The sequence below is a fragment of the Pituophis catenifer genome, unplaced genomic scaffold (assembly GCF_029215685.1).
Source record: "Pituophis catenifer annectens isolate HBS135680 unplaced genomic scaffold, rPitCat1.0.hap2 SCAF_7, whole genome shotgun sequence".
Classification (NCBI taxonomy): domain Eukaryota; kingdom Metazoa; phylum Chordata; class Lepidosauria; order Squamata; family Colubridae; genus Pituophis; species Pituophis catenifer.
This window is the reverse complement of record NW_027256887.1, coordinates 22,975,225-22,996,906: the sequence shown is the minus strand read 5'-3', so window position 1 is coordinate 22,996,906 and position 21,682 is coordinate 22,975,225. Positions and strand designations below refer to the sequence as shown.

The 21,682-nt window shown below is 36.5% G+C and overlaps 1 protein-coding gene across 5 annotated transcripts in view; it reads right to left on the bottom strand.

The window, feature by feature from the left end:
* CADPS2 (calcium dependent secretion activator 2) overlaps window positions 1-21,682 on the bottom strand; it is a 369,911-nt gene that overhangs the window by 102,487 nt on the left and 245,742 nt on the right. For all 5 annotated transcript variants that reach the window (XM_070947809.1, XM_070947812.1, XM_070947808.1 and 2 more), the window contains 3 exons: window positions 18,490-18,591; window positions 12,121-12,184; window positions 3,431-3,554 (listed from right to left, as the gene is read on the bottom strand). In XM_070947809.1, coding sequence (XP_070803910.1) covers window positions 3,431-3,554; window positions 12,121-12,184; window positions 18,490-18,591 — 290 coding nt within the window. The remainder of the gene's footprint in view (window positions 1-3,430; window positions 3,555-12,120; window positions 12,185-18,489; window positions 18,592-21,682) is intronic.

The window sequence follows — 21,682 nt, the reverse complement described above, 5'->3', positions numbered from 1 at the left end:
CCCCCTGCCAACACAAACTGCGAGCGGTCGGAGAGGAAGGAGAACCACCGCAGAACGGTGCCCCCTATTCCTAACCCCCTCAACCGCTGCAGCATGATACCATGGTCGATGGTATCAAAAGCCGCTGAGAGGTCTAATAGGACTAGGACAGAGGAGCAACCCCTGTCCCGAGCCCTCCAGAGATCATCCACCAACGCGACCAATGCCGTTTCTGTGCTGTACCCCTGCCTGAAGCCTGACTGGTACGGGTCCAGATAGATAGCTTCATCCAGGTGCCGGGGAAGTTGTCGTGCCACCACGCTCTCAACAACCTTCGCCACAAAACGAAGGTTGGAGACTGGACGATAGTTGGCTAATTCAGCTGGGTCCAGGGAAGGCTTCTTGAGGAGGGGCCTCACTACCGCCTCTTTCAAGGCGGCAGGAAAGGCACCCTCACTCAAAGAAGCACTTATAATCCCCTGGAGCCAGCCTCGTGTAACCTCCCGGGAGGCCAGCACCAACCAGGAGGGACACGGGTCCAATAAACACGTGGCGGCACTAATCTTACCCAGAACCCTGTCCACATCCTCGGGAGTCACAGGATCAAACTCCTGTTTGATGACTCCAATTTCAGATGACTGAAATTTGATGGAATCACCAAGAATAGAAGAAATAACACATGTTGCTTGTGGCTTTATTTTCTATTCAATTAGCATTACATATGAAATAGTCAACTAATTTTATAAGGCTGTTACTGTTAAAATACTATTGAATATTTTTTTTTCTGATAACAAAAAAACATTTCTTTCTAATGTTGCTTCTTGGGTTCTTTTAACTAAAGCAATGATTGCAAGAACCATACTGTACCATACCATACTGTACATCATAAATCACACACCATAAATCATGTCATGTCATGCCATGCCATGCCATGTCATACCAATGTTTCTACTTCAAAGTCTCCTTATTTACTCAAGTGGCCCATAAAAATGACCCTATTCTGTACCAGCCCTGTGTTGCTAGTGATTTCTGTTCTATTGGAACTGATATTATGATTTACAAAAGTGATAATTCTCTACTTCCTGTTACCACTGTAGTGTGGCTGGCATAGTACAGATCATATCTGTATGGTTGCTCTATCAGAACTTCTGCCTCTTTATCCAAGAATAAGATGGCTCCATAACAATAATGCCATTAATTTTTATGGCCACATCAATATGGAATTCTTACCTACTGCAATAATGCATTTTTCTCTTTGTTCCACAGGAAACAAGAAGGCATTTTCCTTTACCCAGGAATTGCCTGGATTCAGACATGCTTAATTTCAGACAAAGACAGGATTTGTGAGCTTCATAAAACAAGATTTGAATTTTGACTTATGAATTGCTACTTAATTAAATATATGTGGTTCAACTGCAGAGAAAAAGTGATGTTGTTGATGATAGTTCAGTTGGAACTTTAAAGGGTTCTTAGTCACACTTTTTCTGAGGAAGACTATTTCTTATATTTTCAGAATGTTTTAAAAGATATAAAGATATATTTCTTTCACCTGAAAGCAGTGAGTTATATGCCAAGATTACTTTGCTGACTTTCAGCCCAGCTTTGGTGACTTCTTCTAGAAACTTTCTATTTTTACACCAATTATTCCAAACAAGCTTGTTAAAAACTCAAGATAATTGAACAGCAAGAACCCCTGCTGTAAGCATGCATTGGATGCTTGCTGAAGGTGAAAAGGTAACTTTCTCATTTTCCAAAAGATCTACATACATCCTCCTTCATTTAAACACAACATGATATCTTAATTAATTATGATAAACTGGTTACTAAGGTGCCTCCATGTTGTTATTCCCATGATATAATACTGGTTGCTATAGTGATGAGATGGCTTTTTTTGGACTAATCAGTGAGGAGATTGGTTAACTCATGTTTGTCAGTGATCCTTAAGAATGAGAAAAATAAGTTAAAACAAATGGTTATATATACTATGTGTATTCCTTTCCCCTGATTTTTTACATATTATTCATGATTGCAATTTCACTTACACTAACATACATTGTAATAAACTGAATATAAACTGGAAGATTCTACAATATTCCTTAAGCAAAATTATGAAAACTCATTATATTACTGCTATAACTGATAAGCATATAAAATGCTTTATATTCAGAATATTCCAGAGTAAAATTCCTGGGAAAAGCCTATTATGAGACTTTTACCAACTTGATATTTTTCAGATGTGTCAGATAGTATGTTCAACCATAATGCCTAGTTGAGAAAACTGGTCTACCTAATAAGTTATTGACTGTTGACTTACTATATTTGGATTTAGATTGATTTGATAAATCAGCTTCATAGAATCAAATATTTAAATTTAGACTTAGATATTTAGTTCACCATAAACGACAAACTATTTATAGTTTGTTTTTCAAAACAATTACAAATGAGAATAAAGAAATATAAACTATTCTTTAGATAGTATTACCTACAAAGCAATGGGTAATCTTCAATGAAAATTGGCTATTGATGCAATAGTATTGTGAAAGTGATTTCTTTCCTGACCTATTAATGTAACTATGAGTAATTTGTCAGTGCTTTCTTGGAGCTCTATCTGAGGTTGATTTCCATATGCTGGGCTGAATAAAGTTTTGTATCATGCAACAGTGTGGGGATGCCATAGATCTTGGCAAGCTGAGCTGATTCGCTTCATAAATTAATAATACCGGCGCTGCTCTTTAAGAGAATTTGCGGCATTTTCTTCAGAGTTGCTGAATGAATGATTGCCCACTGATTGGGGTGCCCAACTTGTCTTGCCTCTGATATCCCCCTTCTTTTATTGGGAAGTCAAGTTTCCAAGTCACTTTCGTGATCTTATAAGAGGTCATTTCTAAAAAAGAGGAACTTTGTAATAACTCCAGAAACCATCTATTTGTTTCTGGAATAAACCTTTGGGTCTTTTTTTACTTTTATACATGTTATCATTCCACAAGCTAAGGGCCATGAATTAATTTGGCAATATAGATTAATAAAATAGTCCTATATGTTAAAATTCTGTAAGTATTGGTAATAAATTATTCTAGATTGACAACAGGAACTTCTTGCTGTATGAAGCAACTGAGTTCAAATGTTAACACTGGGAAAGAGAATGTCTACTAGAATAGACTGATCTGAGCCACTTTTGTGAAACATAAAACTACAGTTAAAATAAAGGACAAAGGACAACTTCAGTACAAAGCAAAGATCATTCATTCAAAGCATGGTCCCAGGAGGCATATTACAGCAATGAATAGGAAAAAGCTCAGTAGTTCACCAGCTGAGATTTTAATGAGATATTTCCCCTTGCTGTGGTTCAAGCTTTTGCTCAGCAAAGAGAAAAGGCTGCTCACAAAATGTATGCAATGAATGGGCACCAATTGCTTTTACAGCCACTACAATAGCTGATCACTGTACTAACCTTCTATTTTGGCATAATCTGTAAGTCGAGTGTAATTGATCAAGGCTGCTTTCTCTAGACATTTTCTAACCACTTTCTTCACTTCTTCTGCTGGTATGGGAGTAGCAATATCTTTCATTAAGACCTATGCCAAAGACAATCAGTTTTTGATCAGATATCGTATCTTCCCAGAAAAGGAAAATACACTTTTTAAGAACTATTAGATACTATTAGATATCTATTAAATAATAGATAAACTACATTAAAACCATTGTTGAGGTCATAATGTTAAAGTCAGTCCATTGACATATGGTATGAAAGACTAAAATTATAAACAAAAGACTAAAATTATAAACAAAAGACTAAAATTATAAACAATGTAAGTAGCATATGCTCAGTTTCACATACATTAGGTTTCAAAATTGCAAAACAAGATTACTTCTTTAATTGCATATTGCTGAATTAAGGAAAAATAGTTGGTCAAGACATTTATACCATAGGACTGCATAAGCGTAAATTCTTGTTTTATAGCCAAATTCACATATATGAATTTCAATATAGGATATGTATCTAGAAGCAGCTCAAGAAAAATATGCGGACAGTGAACATTTTAGTAGGGCTTCTAACTCTTGCCAAGGGTTTTCAGGGTTCAATCCCACCAAGAATGCAGTTGAACAGAAGTAATCAAATGCTTCACCAAATGTAGCAAATTTTCTCAGCAGCTACAGTCTAATGCATATTAACCTCATATTAACACTGTGAGATTGGTAATTAAGAGCTCAATTTTATAGACAGGGATTGACAAGATGAATTTACTAAGGGATCCAGCTGAGTATAAGACTTACTGACCAAAGCTTCCTAAAACCATATTTAACTTTGCAGATACTTGCCAGCATTAACGTTTTCTAAGAATTTTTCTTTCTTTAGAGGTTATTTTGAAAAGTATTTAAAGCAGAGTGTCATAAATGATTGAGTTGGATTTATCATTCATACTTTTAAAACCCAACATCATGGCTCATTAAAAACACATTAGGAGATTTTTTTAAAAAAACAAATCAAGTCTACATCATGACTCTCTCTCTCTCTCTCTCTCTCTCTCTCACACACACACACACACACACACACACACACACACACACACACACACACACACACAGTTTCCCTGAAAATAAGACCCGGTCTTATTTTCTTTTGACCCCAGAAAAAATGCGTAGGGCTTCTTTTTTGGGGGGAAGGGGGCGTCTAATTACTGACTCACCTCACGGCAGCGGCACTGACAGCCATGCCCAGCAGGAGCCCGCTGCCGGCCCACTTCTTTTGCGGACACTTGTCGCCGCTGGCACGAAATATCCCCGGCCTCCGTTTCGCTATCAAAGGCCTTCCAGAAAGCCCTCTGCAGCTGAGAAACAGGCTCCGGATTGATGTGCAGAGTGCCCCCTGGCTTCCATTTTGCTTTCAGAGGTCTTCCGGAAAGCCCTATGCAGCCAATAACAGAGCTCTGGATCAATCCAGACCTCTGTTATTGGCTGCAGATGGCTTTCTGAAAGGCTCTGACGGCAAAACAGAGGCCGGGGGTGATGTGCACGTCAATCCGGACCCCGTTTCTTGGTTGCAAAGGGCTTTCCAGAAGGCCTCTGAAGGTGAAGCAGAGGCTGGGCACAACGCACATGAGCGGCACCAAGTGGCTGAAGAAGTGGGCCTGCAAGGCAAGGCTGGTGTTGTGGTGTGTGAGGCCTGGTAAGTAGGGCAGCTCCACCCCTCATCCCCACCGTAGCTTAATTTTTACCCGTGCGCCTCACCCCACCCCCTGCACCCTGGGATGGGTGGGGTCTTAATTAGGGCTTAATTTGGGGGTAGGGCTTGTATTGGGCGGATGTGTAAAAATCAAGCTAGATCATATTTTCGGGGAAAGTCATATTTTCGGGGAAACACGGTATATACAGATATATGTACATATACATACATACATATATATATATATATATATGTGTGTACAGTTAATATCTTGGGTTTCTTCCCGTGTAATTGTAAACATATCCCTAAAAGGGTAGTAGCGACGTTTCGATGAAATCACATTCGTCATCTTCTGGCTAAAGTTCTCGGTTTGGTGCTTATGGGCAAATTGTGTGAACGTAACTGACGTTTTTCTATGAAAAGAGGCAAAGGTGCATTCTGATTCGTCAACAGTGCCGTTGTATTCTGATTGGCTGATGACGTAGCTGTATTTTGATTGGGTGGAAGTGCTGATGCTTATCCATTAACTTATCCATTAACCCACAACCAAGCATCAGCACTTCCACCCAATCAAAATACAGCTACATCATCAGACAATCAGAATACAACGGCACTGTTTTTTTTTTTTTTATTGAAAAAGTTTTAAAACAAACACATTTTCCCCACAACCCCCCCTCCCAACCCCCCCTCCCCCTCCCCGACTTCCCAGAGCAGAACACAAGGTATTTCTATTGATCTTTAACAATAATCTAAGTTGCATAACCAATCATTAAACTAACATCCCTATAAAAAAAATTCTTAACCCCCCATATATAAAATCCTATTTCTTAAACATAATACTTCTAATATCACTTATATAACGCTTATACAAATAAAAGAAATCATTCATAAGCTATTTGATATTTTTTGGTCTGATACTTATTTTGTATATAATCAATCCATCTTCTCCAGTCCTGTATGTACCTTTCTTGTGTGTGATCCTTCAGATATGCTGAAATTTTAGCCATTTCAGCTAAATTAGTTACTTTCAATATCCAGTCATCAATAGTAGGCAAAAAGTCCTTCTTCCAGTATTGTGCTACCAACAATCTTGCTGCTGTTATCAAGTTCAGAATCAATTTAGTCTCTGCAACTGTACAGTCCGTAGTTATACCCAGTAAGAACAACTGTGGAGTAAATTTCAGTCTCTTTTTAAGAATATTCTGCATCACCCACCAAATCTTAATCCAAAATGCTTTGATTTTTCTACAAGTCCACCATATATGATAATAAGTTGCATCATCACAGTCACATCTCCAACATTTAGCTTGCACATTAGAATACATACATGATAATTTTTTAGGATCTAAATGCCATCTATAAAACATTTTATAAAAATTTTCTCTTAAATTTTGTGCTTGTGTAAATTTCACATTTCTAATCCAAATCTTTTCCCAAGTTTCCATCATTACTGGCTCTTGAAAGTTTTGTGCCCATTTAATCATACAGTCTTTAACCAATTCCGTCTCAGAATCTATTTCCAATAAAGCATTATACAACCTTTTAATATGCATTTGTTTTTGATCTCTAATTTGTTTTACCAAATTCTCCTCATTTTGCACAAAGCCAGTTTTTTGATCTTCCTTCCATCTAGCTTGAAGTTGACCATACTGAAACCATGTATAAATTATACCTTCTTCTCTCAGTATATCTAAAGATTTCAAATACATTACCCCCCTTTCCATAATAAGAAGCTCTTTATAGGTAATCACCTCCTGTTTTTGTTCTATACTTATATTTTCTATTGCATGTCTAGGATTTGCCCATAAAGGTATCTTATAATTTAACTTATATTGATATTTTTTCCAAACCCTTAACAAAGCATTTCTTAATATATGAGCCTTAAATACTTTATCCACTTTTTTGTCATATAACAAATAGGCATGCCATCCATATAACAAATCATAACCTTCTAAATTCAAAATTCTCCCCTCAGTTAAATTAAACCAATCACTGATTTGTGATAAAACCGCTGCTTCATAATATAATCTTAAATTAGGCATTTTAAGACCCCCTCTTTCACGTGTATCTTGTATAATTTTCATTTTTATTCTGGGTTTTTTCCCAGCCCAAATAAAAGTATTAACACCTTTCTGCCATTCTCTCAGATTTTCATCTTTCTTAAGCACAGGTATCATTTGGAACAGAAATAAAAATCTAGGTAAAACATTCATTTTAATTGCTGCAATTCTTCCCAATAAAGACAACTGTAATTTTTTCCAATTTTCCATATCCTTCTGTACCTTCTGCCAAAGTACCTCATAATTGTTTTTGTATAATTTTGTATTTGAAGCTGCTATGTATACCCCTAGATATTTAACCTTTTTAACTATTTCAAAATCTGTTAATCTTGCTAGTTTATCTCTTTCAAGTATAGTCATATTTTTAACTATCATCTTTGTCTTATGTGAATTAACTTTAAATCCTGATACTTTCCCATATTGATCAATTATATCCAATATGTATGGAGCCGATTCTATAGGTTGGGATAAAGTAATAACCAAATCATCTGCAAATGCTCTTAATCTATAATCTTGTTGTCTAATTACAATACCCTTCAATTTTTCTGAATCACGTATCTTATTCAATAGTACCTCCAAAGTCAAAATAAATAATAATGGGGACAGAGGACACCCCTGCCTTGTTCCTTTCTCTATTTTAAAAGCCTCTGTTAAACCTCCATTAACTATAATTTGTGCTGTTTGCTGCTGGTATATCGCTGAAATTGATTGTGTAAAATATTCCCCAAAGTGCATTTTCTCCATTATTTTAAACAAAAATTGCCAGTTCAAACGATCAAATGCCTTCTCTGCATCCAAAAATATAAACGCTGCAGGGACTTGATTATTTTTTTCCAAATATTCCAGTAAGTTTACAATTTGTCTAACATTATATCTCATTTGTCTCCCTTTTATAAACCCTGCTTGATCACTGTGAATTATTTGTTGCATGACTGGCATTAATCTATTAGCTAATATTTTAGCAAAAATCTTATAATCAGTATTCAAAAGTGAAATTGGCCTGAAATTCTCAGGTTTAATGGAATTATGATCCTCCTTTGGAATTAGTGAAACAAAGGCTGTTTTCCAAGAGGGTGGTACCCCTCCTCCTACTTGTATTTTGTTAAATAAAATTTTGAGTGGTTCTAGCATTTCAGATTGTAAATGTTTATAATAAACAGCTGTTAGTCCATCTGTTCCCAGAGCCTTACCTATTTTTAATTGTTTAATTGTCCCAACTATTTCCTCGGAAGTTATTGGTTGATTCAATCTCTCTCTCTGTTCCAGCGTTAATTCAGGAATCTCCATCTTTAAATATCTATCAATATCAACATCTTGGATTGCATCTTTAGCATATAACTTTGTATAAAACTCCAAAAAAGCCTTTTTTATTAAGTTCTGCTGATAAATCTCTTTACCCCTAAATTCTATCTTGTCTATAGCACGTGATTTCTGTTTTTTCCTCATCGTGTAAGCTAACCATCTCCCCGGTTTATTAGCATTACAAAATGTATTATGTCTGGCATATTGTATGCTGGTTGCTACTTGCCCAGCCATTAACATATTGAATTGCTCTCTTAAAATATTAATCATATCTTTTGCCTTTTTATCTCCCGGGTCAATTATAAGCAATTGGTCTTTCTTTTTAATTTCCTCCTCTATCTCTTTCCGTCTATTTTGTTGTTTTAATCTATATTTATTATTCAAAAAAATTAATGTTCCTCTCATATATGCCTTACACGCATCCCATACCATCTCCATCGAAGTTCCTTTATTCATATTGTTAATAAAAAATTCTTTCATTTGTTTTTTAAGCTCACACAAGTTATCTTCATATCTAAATAAATTCTCATTTAACCTCCAAGACCTCCTTTCCCCTCTTTCCTGCTCTAGTTCCACCCAAACCGGGCTGTGATCAGTTAAAGTTCTTGGACATATCTTCGTACTCTTCACCCTAGAAAAAAGATCATTTGTAGTTAATATAAAATCAATCCTAGAAAAAGATTGATGCCTATCCGAAAAAAAGGTAAAATCACTCTCCAATACATTCCTTTCTCTCCAGATATCTCTGAGCTCCATATCCTCCAAGATATCAAAAAAAGATTTAGGTAACTTGGCACGCGTGGAAATCTTGGAAAGACTTTTTTTATCTTTCTGGGTATTTAATACCCCATTCCAATCACCCATTAGAAGTAAAGATCTATAATCCCATTGTAATATTTTAGTATGTAAAAGTTTGTAAAATTTATCTTGTTGTTGATTAGGTGCGTATACTCCAATTACAAGCAGCTTCCCATTCTGTGTTGTTAATTCAATTGCAATATATCTACCTTGAGTGTCAGCCTCAATTAAATTGGCCACTAAGCCTCTTTTAACATATATAACTAGGCCATTTTTCTTTTCTGGTGCTGATGCCACAAAATGTGTACCTAATTTCGAATTTATCAAGTACTTTTGATCTGAAGATTTAATATGCGTTTCTTGCAAACAAATAACATCGTTCTGAAATTGCTTCAAGTAGTGAAATATTTTCTTTCTTTTTTGTGGAGAATTTAAACCGTTAACATTCCAAGATAAAAATTTATTTGCCATCTCTAGGCGTTCCAAGCTTTGAGAGCATCAGCTGAACCTCCTCCGCCATTTTAGACTTCGGCCTAGCTCCTCCCACTGCTTGTGTTTTTTGGGCTTGTTGGGTTGAATCTTGAGGCTGTTGTGCCAGATGTTGTTTGTAAGTAGCTCTTGTCAGTCGTTGATCTTTTGGCAGCTGTACCATCGTTAATGACTCAAGAGTTGGTGGTGGACCTCCACTCAATAGTGGATCTTCATCCAACTTGGCTCCTCCAGTTAGTGCTTGGGCATAAGTTTGTGGTTGGCCTCCATCTTTCTCTTGTTGTATAATTTCCAATTGCTTACTAGCACCCCCTGGTGAGGGTGGCCTTCCAGCCTTTAAAACATTAGCATAAAAATCTTTTGCCTTTCCAACTGTGTTTAGACGATATCTTTGCCCAGCATATGTCACTATTATCCCAAATGGGACATCCCATCTGTACTGGAGCTGCTGGTTTCTTAATTCATTCACCAAAAAACCAAACTGCTTTCTGTCTCTTAACATTTTAGAAGGAAGCTCTTTCAGAACCACCAGCTCTTGTCCCTCCACTTTAATCTTGTTTCTGTAAGAAGCTTGCAAAATATCATTTCTGATTCTCCTTGTTGTAAAATAAATCACCACATCTCTTGGTAGCTGCTTTTGTTTTGCCAGCCAGGAATTAACCCTGTAAATTTTGTCCATTTGAATTGCCACATCTTCTGGCCTTTCTGAGATCAGCTCTGCTAAAGCATTGGAGCAAACATCTTTTAAATTTTCACCACTCTTTTCTTTCAAACCTCTCAGCCTCAGGGCAAATTCCATTGTTCTGTATTGTAACATAACCATTTCATCATCCACTTTCTCTGTTTGTATCATAACCTCTCCTAATTTAGTTGCAATCTCCAAGTTAGCATCATCAATTTCCCGTACTCTCTCCTCAATCTTTAACATATGAGTAGCCAGTCCTGAAACTGCAAAAACAATATCATCTCTTATTTCATTATGTTTTTCCTCCACCACACTTGTAAGTTTCTTTAACTCCTCTGAAAATTCTTTCATCATTTCTGTCTGATTATTCAGGGCACCCATTATAAATTCTTTAAGGTCTTGTGACTGTGTATCAGCCGGAAGTTGTTTTTGAGTCACTACAGGGGAACCTCCTCCCCCTTTAGAAGTTGGTGGCTTTAGTTGTTTAGCAGCCATTTTATTTTAAAAATAGTTTTTTCCCTTTTGCAGCCACAGAATCTTATAAACAGTCTTAGAAAGTATATTTCAAAGTTTTTCCAAAAAAAAACAATCCACTCTTCAAGCTATGCTCAATCCCCAGCAGTTTACTCTTCAGACAGAGGGCTCTTAACAAACAGTTTCACTTTAACTTTCACTTTCCCTTCCGCCCATCACAAAGGCTTCCTCTCCAGCCTCCAGCTCAGGAGAGCTCCGTTTGCAACAATGTAATCACGGAGTTAAGTTCTGTTTCTTTTAAAAAGCTTGCACTCTTGCTTCCGCTCTGTCTGCCTTGATAGAAATCATTAGAACTCACTGTTTGCCGGCAGAATTGGACGCAGACGACTTGCTCTGATAAACAGAGGCACCAGCGATCCGGAGCACTGGGAGGGGTGAACTGGGGAGCTCTCACCCTCCGAGTCCCTGGAATTAATCCAGTGACTTACGGGGAGCTCTACCCACCCCCTCCGACTCTCCTCTCCTTCTTTGCCCGAAGGAGAGTTTTTTCAAACCGCCGGACAGCTGTTTAGCGCTGTCAGGGCGGTTTTAACAGATCGGGTGGCTGGCAGTCTATAAAGACCGTCCTCGTCGGTCCGCGGAGCCACCGGAAGTCCAATACAACGGCACTGTTGACGAATCAGAATGCACCTTTGCCTCTTTTCATAGAAAAACGTCAGTTACGTTCACACAGTTTGCCCATAAGCACCAAACCGAGAACTTTAGCCAGAAGATGACGAATGTGATTTCGTCGAAACGTCGCTACTACCCTTTTAGGGATATGTTTACAATTACACGGGAAGAAACCCGAGATATTAACTGTACACACATATATACCCATGAAAACTTACATAAACAAATATATATATTGTTTGAAATGTTATAAAGTGCTATGAAGGGGATGATGTCTCAGTTCATCAAAGCAAAAAGACAAGTGACTTGGGACTTTTTAGTTTGTAGAGGACTAGCATTAAGTATATTAAACATTGGTATAAAAATCTAATAATAATAAAGTGTGAACAGCACAGATCTGAGTAGAAATAGGCTGTTCTGGTGCCCTCCAGAGGCAGAGACCAATGTCTCTGGAGGAGACTAGCCTACGAATGGTTGATTTTAGTTCATGGACTTACCCTCTCAAGCAAGGAAAGTGTAGCTTTCAAAGCTCCTTCAGGACGCCCGAAAGGAAAGCAGTATCTTCAAAGAGACAAACAAAAAAACCCAACCTATTAGAAGCCCATCTTATATGGATTTTGCTAGATAATTTAATGCCTAATCCCCCATCTTCCTTACAGGGAGACATTTTTAGAAGCTATGTTTCTGATTGAACACACTAATCACATATTTTTAAATTTGTATTTACTTTTATTTTGCTATTATTTGATCTGGATTTAGCTATTTATGTATCTGATTTAACTGAGCTGTGACTAAAATAAAAGTATTTTTCTCTACGGATGTACAACTGGATAGCAATTATTTATAACAGCTACTACTTCAACTGCAGATTGGAAAAGATACTAGAAACTTGCTGTTTAAAAACGTGCATTACAGTACTACCTTACAATATTCAGTTGTATCAAGCTAAATCAAGCTAATGATTATCAATAGATTATTAGAAATGTGGAAATGATTTTTACTTTTTCTTTCTTCAACATTAAGCTCTCTCTTTGATTTGTTTTTTTCTTTTTTCCCCTTATTCTATATTAATTTGTATTAGCTTTTTAATCTTTTTTTTTTAAATTCCCCATCCAATTTCTTAAAGCTTCCAGGACCTGGCCAGCACTGCTACAGCATCACCCTGTCCAGCTACAGAATGGCTGCACCTATCTCAACCTTCCAAAAGCAATTGACAACTACATCTAATGCAGTGGTGGGTTCCTCCCGGTTCGGTCCGGTTCGGCTGAGCAGGTAGCGGTGATGATATGACATCACCGAACCGGTTCTCCCCCCCACCCCGCCCTCCCCCACCCACCCACGTTATTCTTACCTTTTATTTGGTCCCACCCCCAATCTATTGCTGCCTCCTGAGTCCCAGCTGATGGCTAGAGGAAAAAAAACTGTTTAAATTCTTGCCGCGGGGCTTCAAAGGGCCGCCCTATAGCCAGTGGTGGGATTCTGTCGGTTCTAGGAGCCGAACCATTTGTTAAATTGCTGGCTTGCCCCGCCCCTCTGCACCACTATTTATTGCCAATAAATAGTGGTGGGCGAGGGGCGGGCGAGCCAGCAATTTAACAAATGGTTCGGTGTTTTTTTGTAATTTTATTGGCCTGCGGAGCTTCAGCATAGGCTAATTAGCCCTTGATTAGATCGGCTCCTGACTCTCAGCTGATTTGGTCTCAGCTGTTTTGCGGAGGGCTCTGCTGCTTGTTTGCAAAGAGTGCTGGAGCAATTTTTTTTCCCCCTAGTTATGCTGAAAAACAAAACTGAAAGTAAAGCAGGCTGTTGGCTTTGCTGTTGCTGCAACGTTGGAAAATTAGGCAGGCAGATTTCTTTTCTTTTTCCTCACCAAAAATGGTAGGTGCAAACAATGGGAAATTTAGGGAAAAAGAGGAGAGTTCAGGATTTTAAAACACAAAAGAAAAAAAGCTCTATTTAACTAGGGAATTGTAATAATTGAGATACTATTAATTGTATATTGTGTTGAAAGCAGAAATGGTTAAGTTGTGGTTTGGAGGAATATATGGGGGAAATTATTTGGTTTATTATTATTGATAAATATAATTAATTGATTTGTGAGAAATTGGATTGCATGGAAATAATTGGAATATTCATGTTCATATTGATTAATATACAAAAAAGGTAGTTATATAACTAATTGATTTATATTAAAATGTTGAATTTATATTAAACAACTGTAATATTACATAATTAACCAATGTGAGGATGGATATAAAAATAGATGACAATGGGAAGGGGTATAATATAGAATAGAAGGGAAAAATTGAATTTGATTAAGATTAGAGATGAGGATGAAGGGTAATATTGGTTTTTTACAAAAATAGATGAGGAATAAATATGGCAAAAAGGAAATATAGAAATTGTAAATTTAATTTAAATGACTAAACACTGTTTAAATTTGTGAACCGGCCAAATACTCTGTTCAAAGAAAATACATTGTATGTTTGTATGTGTTTCTAATTATTGTTATTTATTCATATTTGTTCTCTTTTATTCTTTAAAGTTTAACAATTCATTCTTTATCTTAATATCTTTATATTTGCTTGGGGTTGGCTTTCTTCCCTTTCATCTTTTTTATTGTACAGCAATCTTTCTCCTCAAACCTACCACCTCTCTCTTTTCTTTCCTTCTTACTTTCTCTTCCTCACCCACTTCTTCTCCTCCCTACTTCCTCTTCCTTTCTCCTTCTCCTCCTCTCTTCCTCCCTCTCTTACCCTCACTCCTACTCTAATTTCCCTTCCCTTCCTTCATCCCTCTCTATTGCTGTATCCTTTTATGCATATGGACTACTCAGAGGGCTGAAAAAGTTATTTTTGACTGGTCCTCGCACTTTTGACCAGTCCTCGAACTTACGACTGTCCTCACATTTTACGTTTTTTGCCCTATCTTATCACCATGGTGAAAAGAAGCAGTTGTGAAATAAGTGACATGGTTGTTAAGAATGCTGCACGGGCATAAATGTGAGGATGGTCATAAGTGTGAGGACCAGTCAAAAGTGCGAGGACCTGTCAGAAATGACTTTTTTCAGCCCTCTGAGTAGTCCCTATACACATAGCCATGGCCACCCGGTCACATGACCAGCTAGCCACGCCCACCCAGTCACATGACCTCTAAGCCACGCCCACAAAATAAGCCACGCCCACAGAACCGGTAGTAAAAAAATTTAGAATCCACCCCTGATCTAATGCTGTTTCAGCACTGTGCCCCAGATAATCTTGTAGACCTTGATATATTGATGATAATTCCAGACTCTCTCAATAGAAGCCATGCTGCTTTTGGTTGCAGATAATAGTTCTGGCCATCTGGAATACAATGGATTCCCTGTTTTTGTACTAGTGACTCCATTTAATCTTCTCATTTTCACTGATATAAATACATTTTATTTTGTATAAATATGCAAATCTCCAGAAAATATTTTTCTGATTCCTACAGTGTAAGATTCAAATCTAATAGCACAGACTCTCAGGGCCTCCCAATCACCCCTCAGGCAATACGGTACACATAGAATTAAATATTTATTGTGGCCCCTCTTTTTCTATCACTCTCTATCTACTCTTTGTCCAAGAGACTGCCAAACTGTGGTCATCTCTTTTGGCCTGTCTGCACACATTCCCAGGTACATGGTCTTCAATATTTTTGTTGATAGTATATAATTCTCTAACTGCTAGGCTTTGTCTATTCTGGTAAAGAAATATGTCTGCTATAGTTATAAATCCTAATTGTTGATCTAGTTACATTCCAACTCTCACATGCACATACAGAATATATGAGCAACATACTATAGCATCCAGACTTAGGCATAACAAATAGGCCATGGAAAACACTATCCCTGCTCTCTCTTTCCCATTAGAGCCTTAACAAATGCTACACAAAAATTTGCGGATTTTTGCTGAATAAAAATTTCCAAAAATTAGACAAAAGCCTAAATTAGATTTTAGTGGACTATCCTAGAGATCCCCAAATTGGATAACTTTAGATACAACTTGTGACTGATAATTAGAAGTCCCCTCTAAAAGAATGTGTTATCATTTTAGCAGCACTTCTAATTTCTGAATCAATTATTTCTACAAAGATGTTCCATTGTTTATAATTTATTTAACAAGTTTGTGTTTATTACTGTTACTTTATGTCATCTTTCAGCATCACTTTGCAACTGCAAATAGCTCAGGATAAATAATTTAGAAATGATCTTTGCAAATTTATTAGAAAACTTGGAAATGAAATTTGGACTTGCCAACTTGTGTTGGCAGCTCTAGTAGCAGAATACTATTGTTCTTTCTTATTCTCATTGTATTTCCAATTCTGCAGAATTCTCATCAAATAACAGTGTATATATTTTGTAGTCTCCAAACTAATTCAGTGAAATATACACCATGGCAAACAAGAAATGCAACTTCAACCTCAAATCTAGAAATTATCCAAGAATAACTGCACTTTCTTATGTTTATTCCTATTTTTATTCAATTGATTAAAGTATAAAGAAATGCTGCTAATCACAGGGTTAAGTTTCAAATCAAATTATCCTGTAGGGCTTCTTATATATTGTTATTACATGCCAGTAAATGAATGACCAGTTGAAGCACATATAATTCTAAATAATGAAACCCTGAAACAACTATTTAATTAATATGTGCAATTTTCTTTTACAATGGTCCTAAGATCTATAGTTCCATAAATAGCTTCTCTATAAAAAATAATTAAACATACAAACATTTTATAATGTCAACTTAGATTTGCATCTAATGAACATTCATTATAACAAGGACTAAAAGGCCAAGTTATATGTTTAGAACTAGGACATCTACTCCCATGGTAATAACATAGAGTGCTATGTTACATCTGAATCATGTAATGCTTGATGAGAGCTAGTAACTTGCTCTCATCAAGGTGGTGAATTCTGTGACAATAAAGAGAAGCTGAATCCTGCTGAGATTCTGGTTTTGGATGGTATCTGGATCTACAGTATCTCCATTCAAATCTCACCTAGGACAAGATATATGGGAAATCTAGAAATATTTCTTGATGATTTTAAAAAGTAAATTGCTTTAAAATTTGTAATTAAAAAAAAGCCATATATGCATTTTAAATAAACAAAACGTTAGTGTCCAATCCTTCACTCAATTCTGGGTATGAAATGACTGATACAACCTTCAATGAAAACTTATGATACCAGATTCCTTTGTATCATAATTGGTTGTTCACAACTTGCACCTCACTCTTTGAAATACATTAAGAGGCACAAATAAATTAATATTCTCTATTTGTTTCTTGTCATCTGAGAAGACTCCTACATCTCACATCTGCTAATATAATTGCTCCCAAGACTTTGGGCCAGTGTCCATATTTAGAATTTAGAAAAAATTCACAGAACAGTTACATGGTGGACATAACCACTCACAAGCATCATTCTAACAGAAGACAATCTGCTCTCTTTCAAATGAGCTGAAACAAATTCCTAACCAGCATGAGGGAAAGCGTTTTTTGGGGAGTCGGTGAGGATGGTTCCTTTAAGTCTGTTTTGACTGTTGATTGGATAAATCCATACAATTTTCACAGTAGCATTTCTGGAAGTGCTTTGTGATTGCCTTCTTTTTATATACTGTAGTTAAGAGAAAATAACTAGTCCAAAGTCACCTTTGGATACTTTTAACTACTGCACCAAATTGGCTCTCATGAAGGCAACTAGTCTGTGCAAAAGTGACCTATGCAATTATTTTTCAGTAACAAATACAATATATTAACATACTATTTGCTCTTCCTATCAATCACATAGTGGAATATCAAATACACTCCACATATTAGAAAAGTTAATCCTGCAGCTGTTTGGTCATGCTCCACATGAATGCTTGTAATGGTCAAAATCTTGAGGAGACAAATTTTATCTTAGCAATTAGAACAAACTACAGAATCTGTTTGGCCAATTCTAGAGTCAATTCCTCATTCTTTGTTGACATCTGCCTCTGAGGACAGACACTTCCTTTTTTGAAGTCTACCTTGCTAGAAGCCCATTTCAAATAACTAAACCACTACCAACATCTTGTGCTATTTCCCAGCAAAGCCATTGAAAATTTTGGACTTTTTGTTTTCCTTGGAAATCATGTGAAAGTTGGACATTGGGTAAAGGAAAAAGGGACTCCATTTTAAGTGAGGAATGAAAAAAATGAATACTTTTCCCTCTCTAGAAAATGGATTTTTGATAACAAATTTATCCCACTGCTAAATTGCTGTTAAAAAAGATAATGTTTGTTTTTCTTTCTACAAACAGCAGTGGGAACTGGATACTGTAATTTATGTCACTGGATTCTTTTTCAGGTTTTATGATATGAGTCAGTGCCTGGTATTAATAGTTAAGAGGCCAAACATGGGTTGATAGTAGGAGAGGGAGAAAGAGAAGACTTAACTGACCTTAGGATCTCCAAGTGGTTTGCATCACTGAATTTATTGATAAAATCCAACTAGCCAAGCATAAAAAAAATCCTCTCCATCTCCATTAAAAGGAAAATTATCATGATGGGTAGAAATTAGCACTATAATAATCAAACAAGAAACTGCACTGCTTAATAAGGGGTGATTTGTAGAGCTATGCCACTTGTGCTAATTTTAACACAAAATCAGCATAGTTCATATGTGATTTGCAATGTTAGGTAAGAAAAATATCATATAGTCAGAAATCATCGGCATGGGATGTGGTATGCAAAATGACTTGACTGCTTTATAAAAGCAGAATATTCAAAACACTCATACCAGGTTTTAATGCCTAACTCCTGCTCTGTTGTCTTCTCACAGCTTCATATATGTCCAGCTTATAAAATGCAAACACTCACCTGAAGTGGCTTATCTGGTTTTCTAGAAGGGAAGAAAGCCTCTTCTTAATATCTTCAAATCTTTCTTTTTCTTCAACAGTTACAGTCCCAATTCCATCAGGCCTGAAAATTGATACAAATTAAAAAGGTATGCACATTTTATTTCTTAAAAGCATAATCATATACACACAAACCCTCACATTTTTTCTTAACTCACTCATTTTGAAATTCAGAAAGCACTTGTAGTACACTAGTTATAGTTTCATACAACACTTCCAGTTTCAAAAGAAACGATGGAAGAAAGCATAAGCAGAATTAACATATTAGCCACAAATCCCTTCACCAGGAATAATATGATAGAAGTGTTGAACTGAATAAACTGATTACTATATCTGGCAATTTTGCACAAGATGCAAGAAAGGAATACAGTTAAATAAAGTTGTTCAAGTGAGAGAAGCAATAAATCTACAAACAGGAAAAGCAAACAGTTTACAGAATATAGATAAACGAGCAGGGAAGAGTGACAACCACAGCAAATCCCAGAAACAGAACAACAGTTAGAAGATACTGCATTTGTTTCTTTACAATTTATATCACACCTAAAGGAAAACATTCTTTAACATAAAGCAAGATAGGTATTTTGGACTTTATCATGAGTACTATCAGAAAAATGTAGTAGTGAATGTGACCTTATTCATTTTCATCCACTGCCCGCAGGTCCCCAGGATGTGTATCACTATTCTACAGATAGTCCTCTGTTTGTTTAGTGACTGTTCGAAGTTACAATGGCACTGAAAAAAGTTATTAATGACTGTTTTTCACACTTGTGACATTTGCAGCATCCCCAAAGTGACATTGTCAAAATTTGGATGCTTGGCAATTGGCTCATAGTTATAATAGTTGATTATACTTACTGATAATGATTTGCTAAAGTACATACTGTAGATTCAGTTTTCAAGATTCTGTAATATAATTCCATATTTCCTTTCAATAAAACTTGTTAAAAAGACCTGAAAATCTCACCTTGATTGTGAATGGCTGCTAAGGGCTTAACATTAGCACCATCTTATATAGATACAGCCTGTATCAGAGATGGGTTTCAGCAGGTTCTGACCAGTTCTTGAGAACCGGTAGCAGAAATTTTGAGTAGTTTGGAGAACCAGTAAATACCACCTCTGACTGGCCCCGCCCCCATCTATTCTCTGCCTCCCGAGTCCCAGCTGATCGGGAGGAAATGGAGATTTTACAGTATCCTTCCCCTGGGGTGGGGTGGGACCCACACCCACAGAACTGGTAGTAAAATTTTTTGAAACCCACCACTGGCCTGTATGTATGTGCATACATATACATTATACACACAGACCCAGACATAGACACACATAATATTTAAACTTTTAAACAAGAATATAAAAGCTAACACTAATATAAAGTAAGGAAGAAACAAGAATAAGAAAAACAAGAAAATTAGAAAAGAAAAAAGATATACAGCCAGTCCTTGACTTACTTCATTTAATCATGGTCTGGAATTACAATAGCCTCAGAAATTTCCCTCAGTTGAAAATATTGCACTACCACCTTTACAGTCTTGGGATAGTGATCTGGATGCTTGGTAACCTGCTCATACTTAAATCAGTTGCCAAGCGCATGGTGATCATTTGATTGCCATTTGCAATCTTCTCTGTTGGCTTACCCAGAAAGTAATGGACAAGCCAGCAGAGAAGGTTGCAAGCTGTTGCCGCCTGCCAAAAGGACTCCCCTTCATCTCTGGGGGTTTGTAATTAATCATAATTCTAATTAATTAAAACATTGATGTTTACTGTAGTTTATTTGTAAATTTTGCAAGCCACCTAAAGCTCATTAGATTTCACATAAGACAAACTTATTAAATAAAATTGGCATTGTTACTGTATTTATTTTTCTTGAAAACATACCATGTTTTAAAGATGGAACAGTATGTTTTCATTATTAACTGGTTTGTTATTTCTCATTCTGACTGAATGACAAATTATTAATTTAAAGAACCCTCCTGACAACAACCCACCATCCCAACAAATTGCTAAAGATGGTATATTTCTCTTCTACTACAATGAAACAGTGTATTTCTCCAACAAGCTATGGCCAAAGTTTTTGTTTTATAAAGCCAATATAAAACAAAACAAAGTGTAATTAAAATTAATTATAATATTGGTGTCTCAAAGCCTAAAATAGTTTTAATTCACCATGAATGCAAGTTTGTCTTATAGGAAAAGTGAAAACTCACTTTGAAGATAATGCTGCAGGCTTAGGCAAAGACTGCACATCATTCTGAGTCCTTGGTGTGCAGCCATCATTGATAGGAGCACTATGGCAAAATACAAACCTTCTTCCTGAACTCATAATTTCATAAGTCAAATTAACTCCTTTGCTTGAGAAGGTACTTGATCCTTCTCCTCCCTCCATCTCTTAAACTTGATATATACCAATGGCTAGGTGTATCAACTCTTGGCTTTTATTAGAGTGCATTTCAACTGTTACAAGCCTTTTACATATGATCTCTCAGCAATCTTTACAATAACCCAGCCAAGTTCACTGGTAGCATTATCCTTGCATTAAAGATGAAGGACTAAGATAATGGAAGCAGGGCCTAGGATTGTACCCTAAAATAAGATTTTAAGGTTTTCACAGCTCTCAGACTCAGCCCTGATGCAATTACATACCTGCTTTTTTGTTTGTATCACTAAAAGATTTATAACTATGTAGTCAGTTTAGAATAATATCAATATTATTATCACCAAAAAAGTCAGGACAGCTTAAGCAGGTGAAGTGCTAACTGAATATTTTGGCAGTGAAGAATCAAGCATGAGAAACTCTACCCTCTGGTAATGAAAAAAATGTTGCACTGATAGGCATATAGCTGTTTCCTTCTTTTTAGACCATTTTTACTCTCACTCAGGTGAGAGAAAGTCATATTTCTTTAAGAATAATGTTAAGGGTTCAGTAACATCAGATAGGGCAAGCCTCAGACATATCACCATACTCTTTCATAAATGTAATGTGAAAGATTGAGTAACTTCTTTGTCCCTCACCCTGAATGCCATGACACTTTATCTCAGAGCTCTGACAAACGGAATGTCCTCAGATTCAGGTGAATTTTCCTGCCTAATTTGACTGTCAGGAGACATTGCACTCTGCAGTGATAAAGAAAACAATCTTGTCATATTAAACTTTGCTAGGG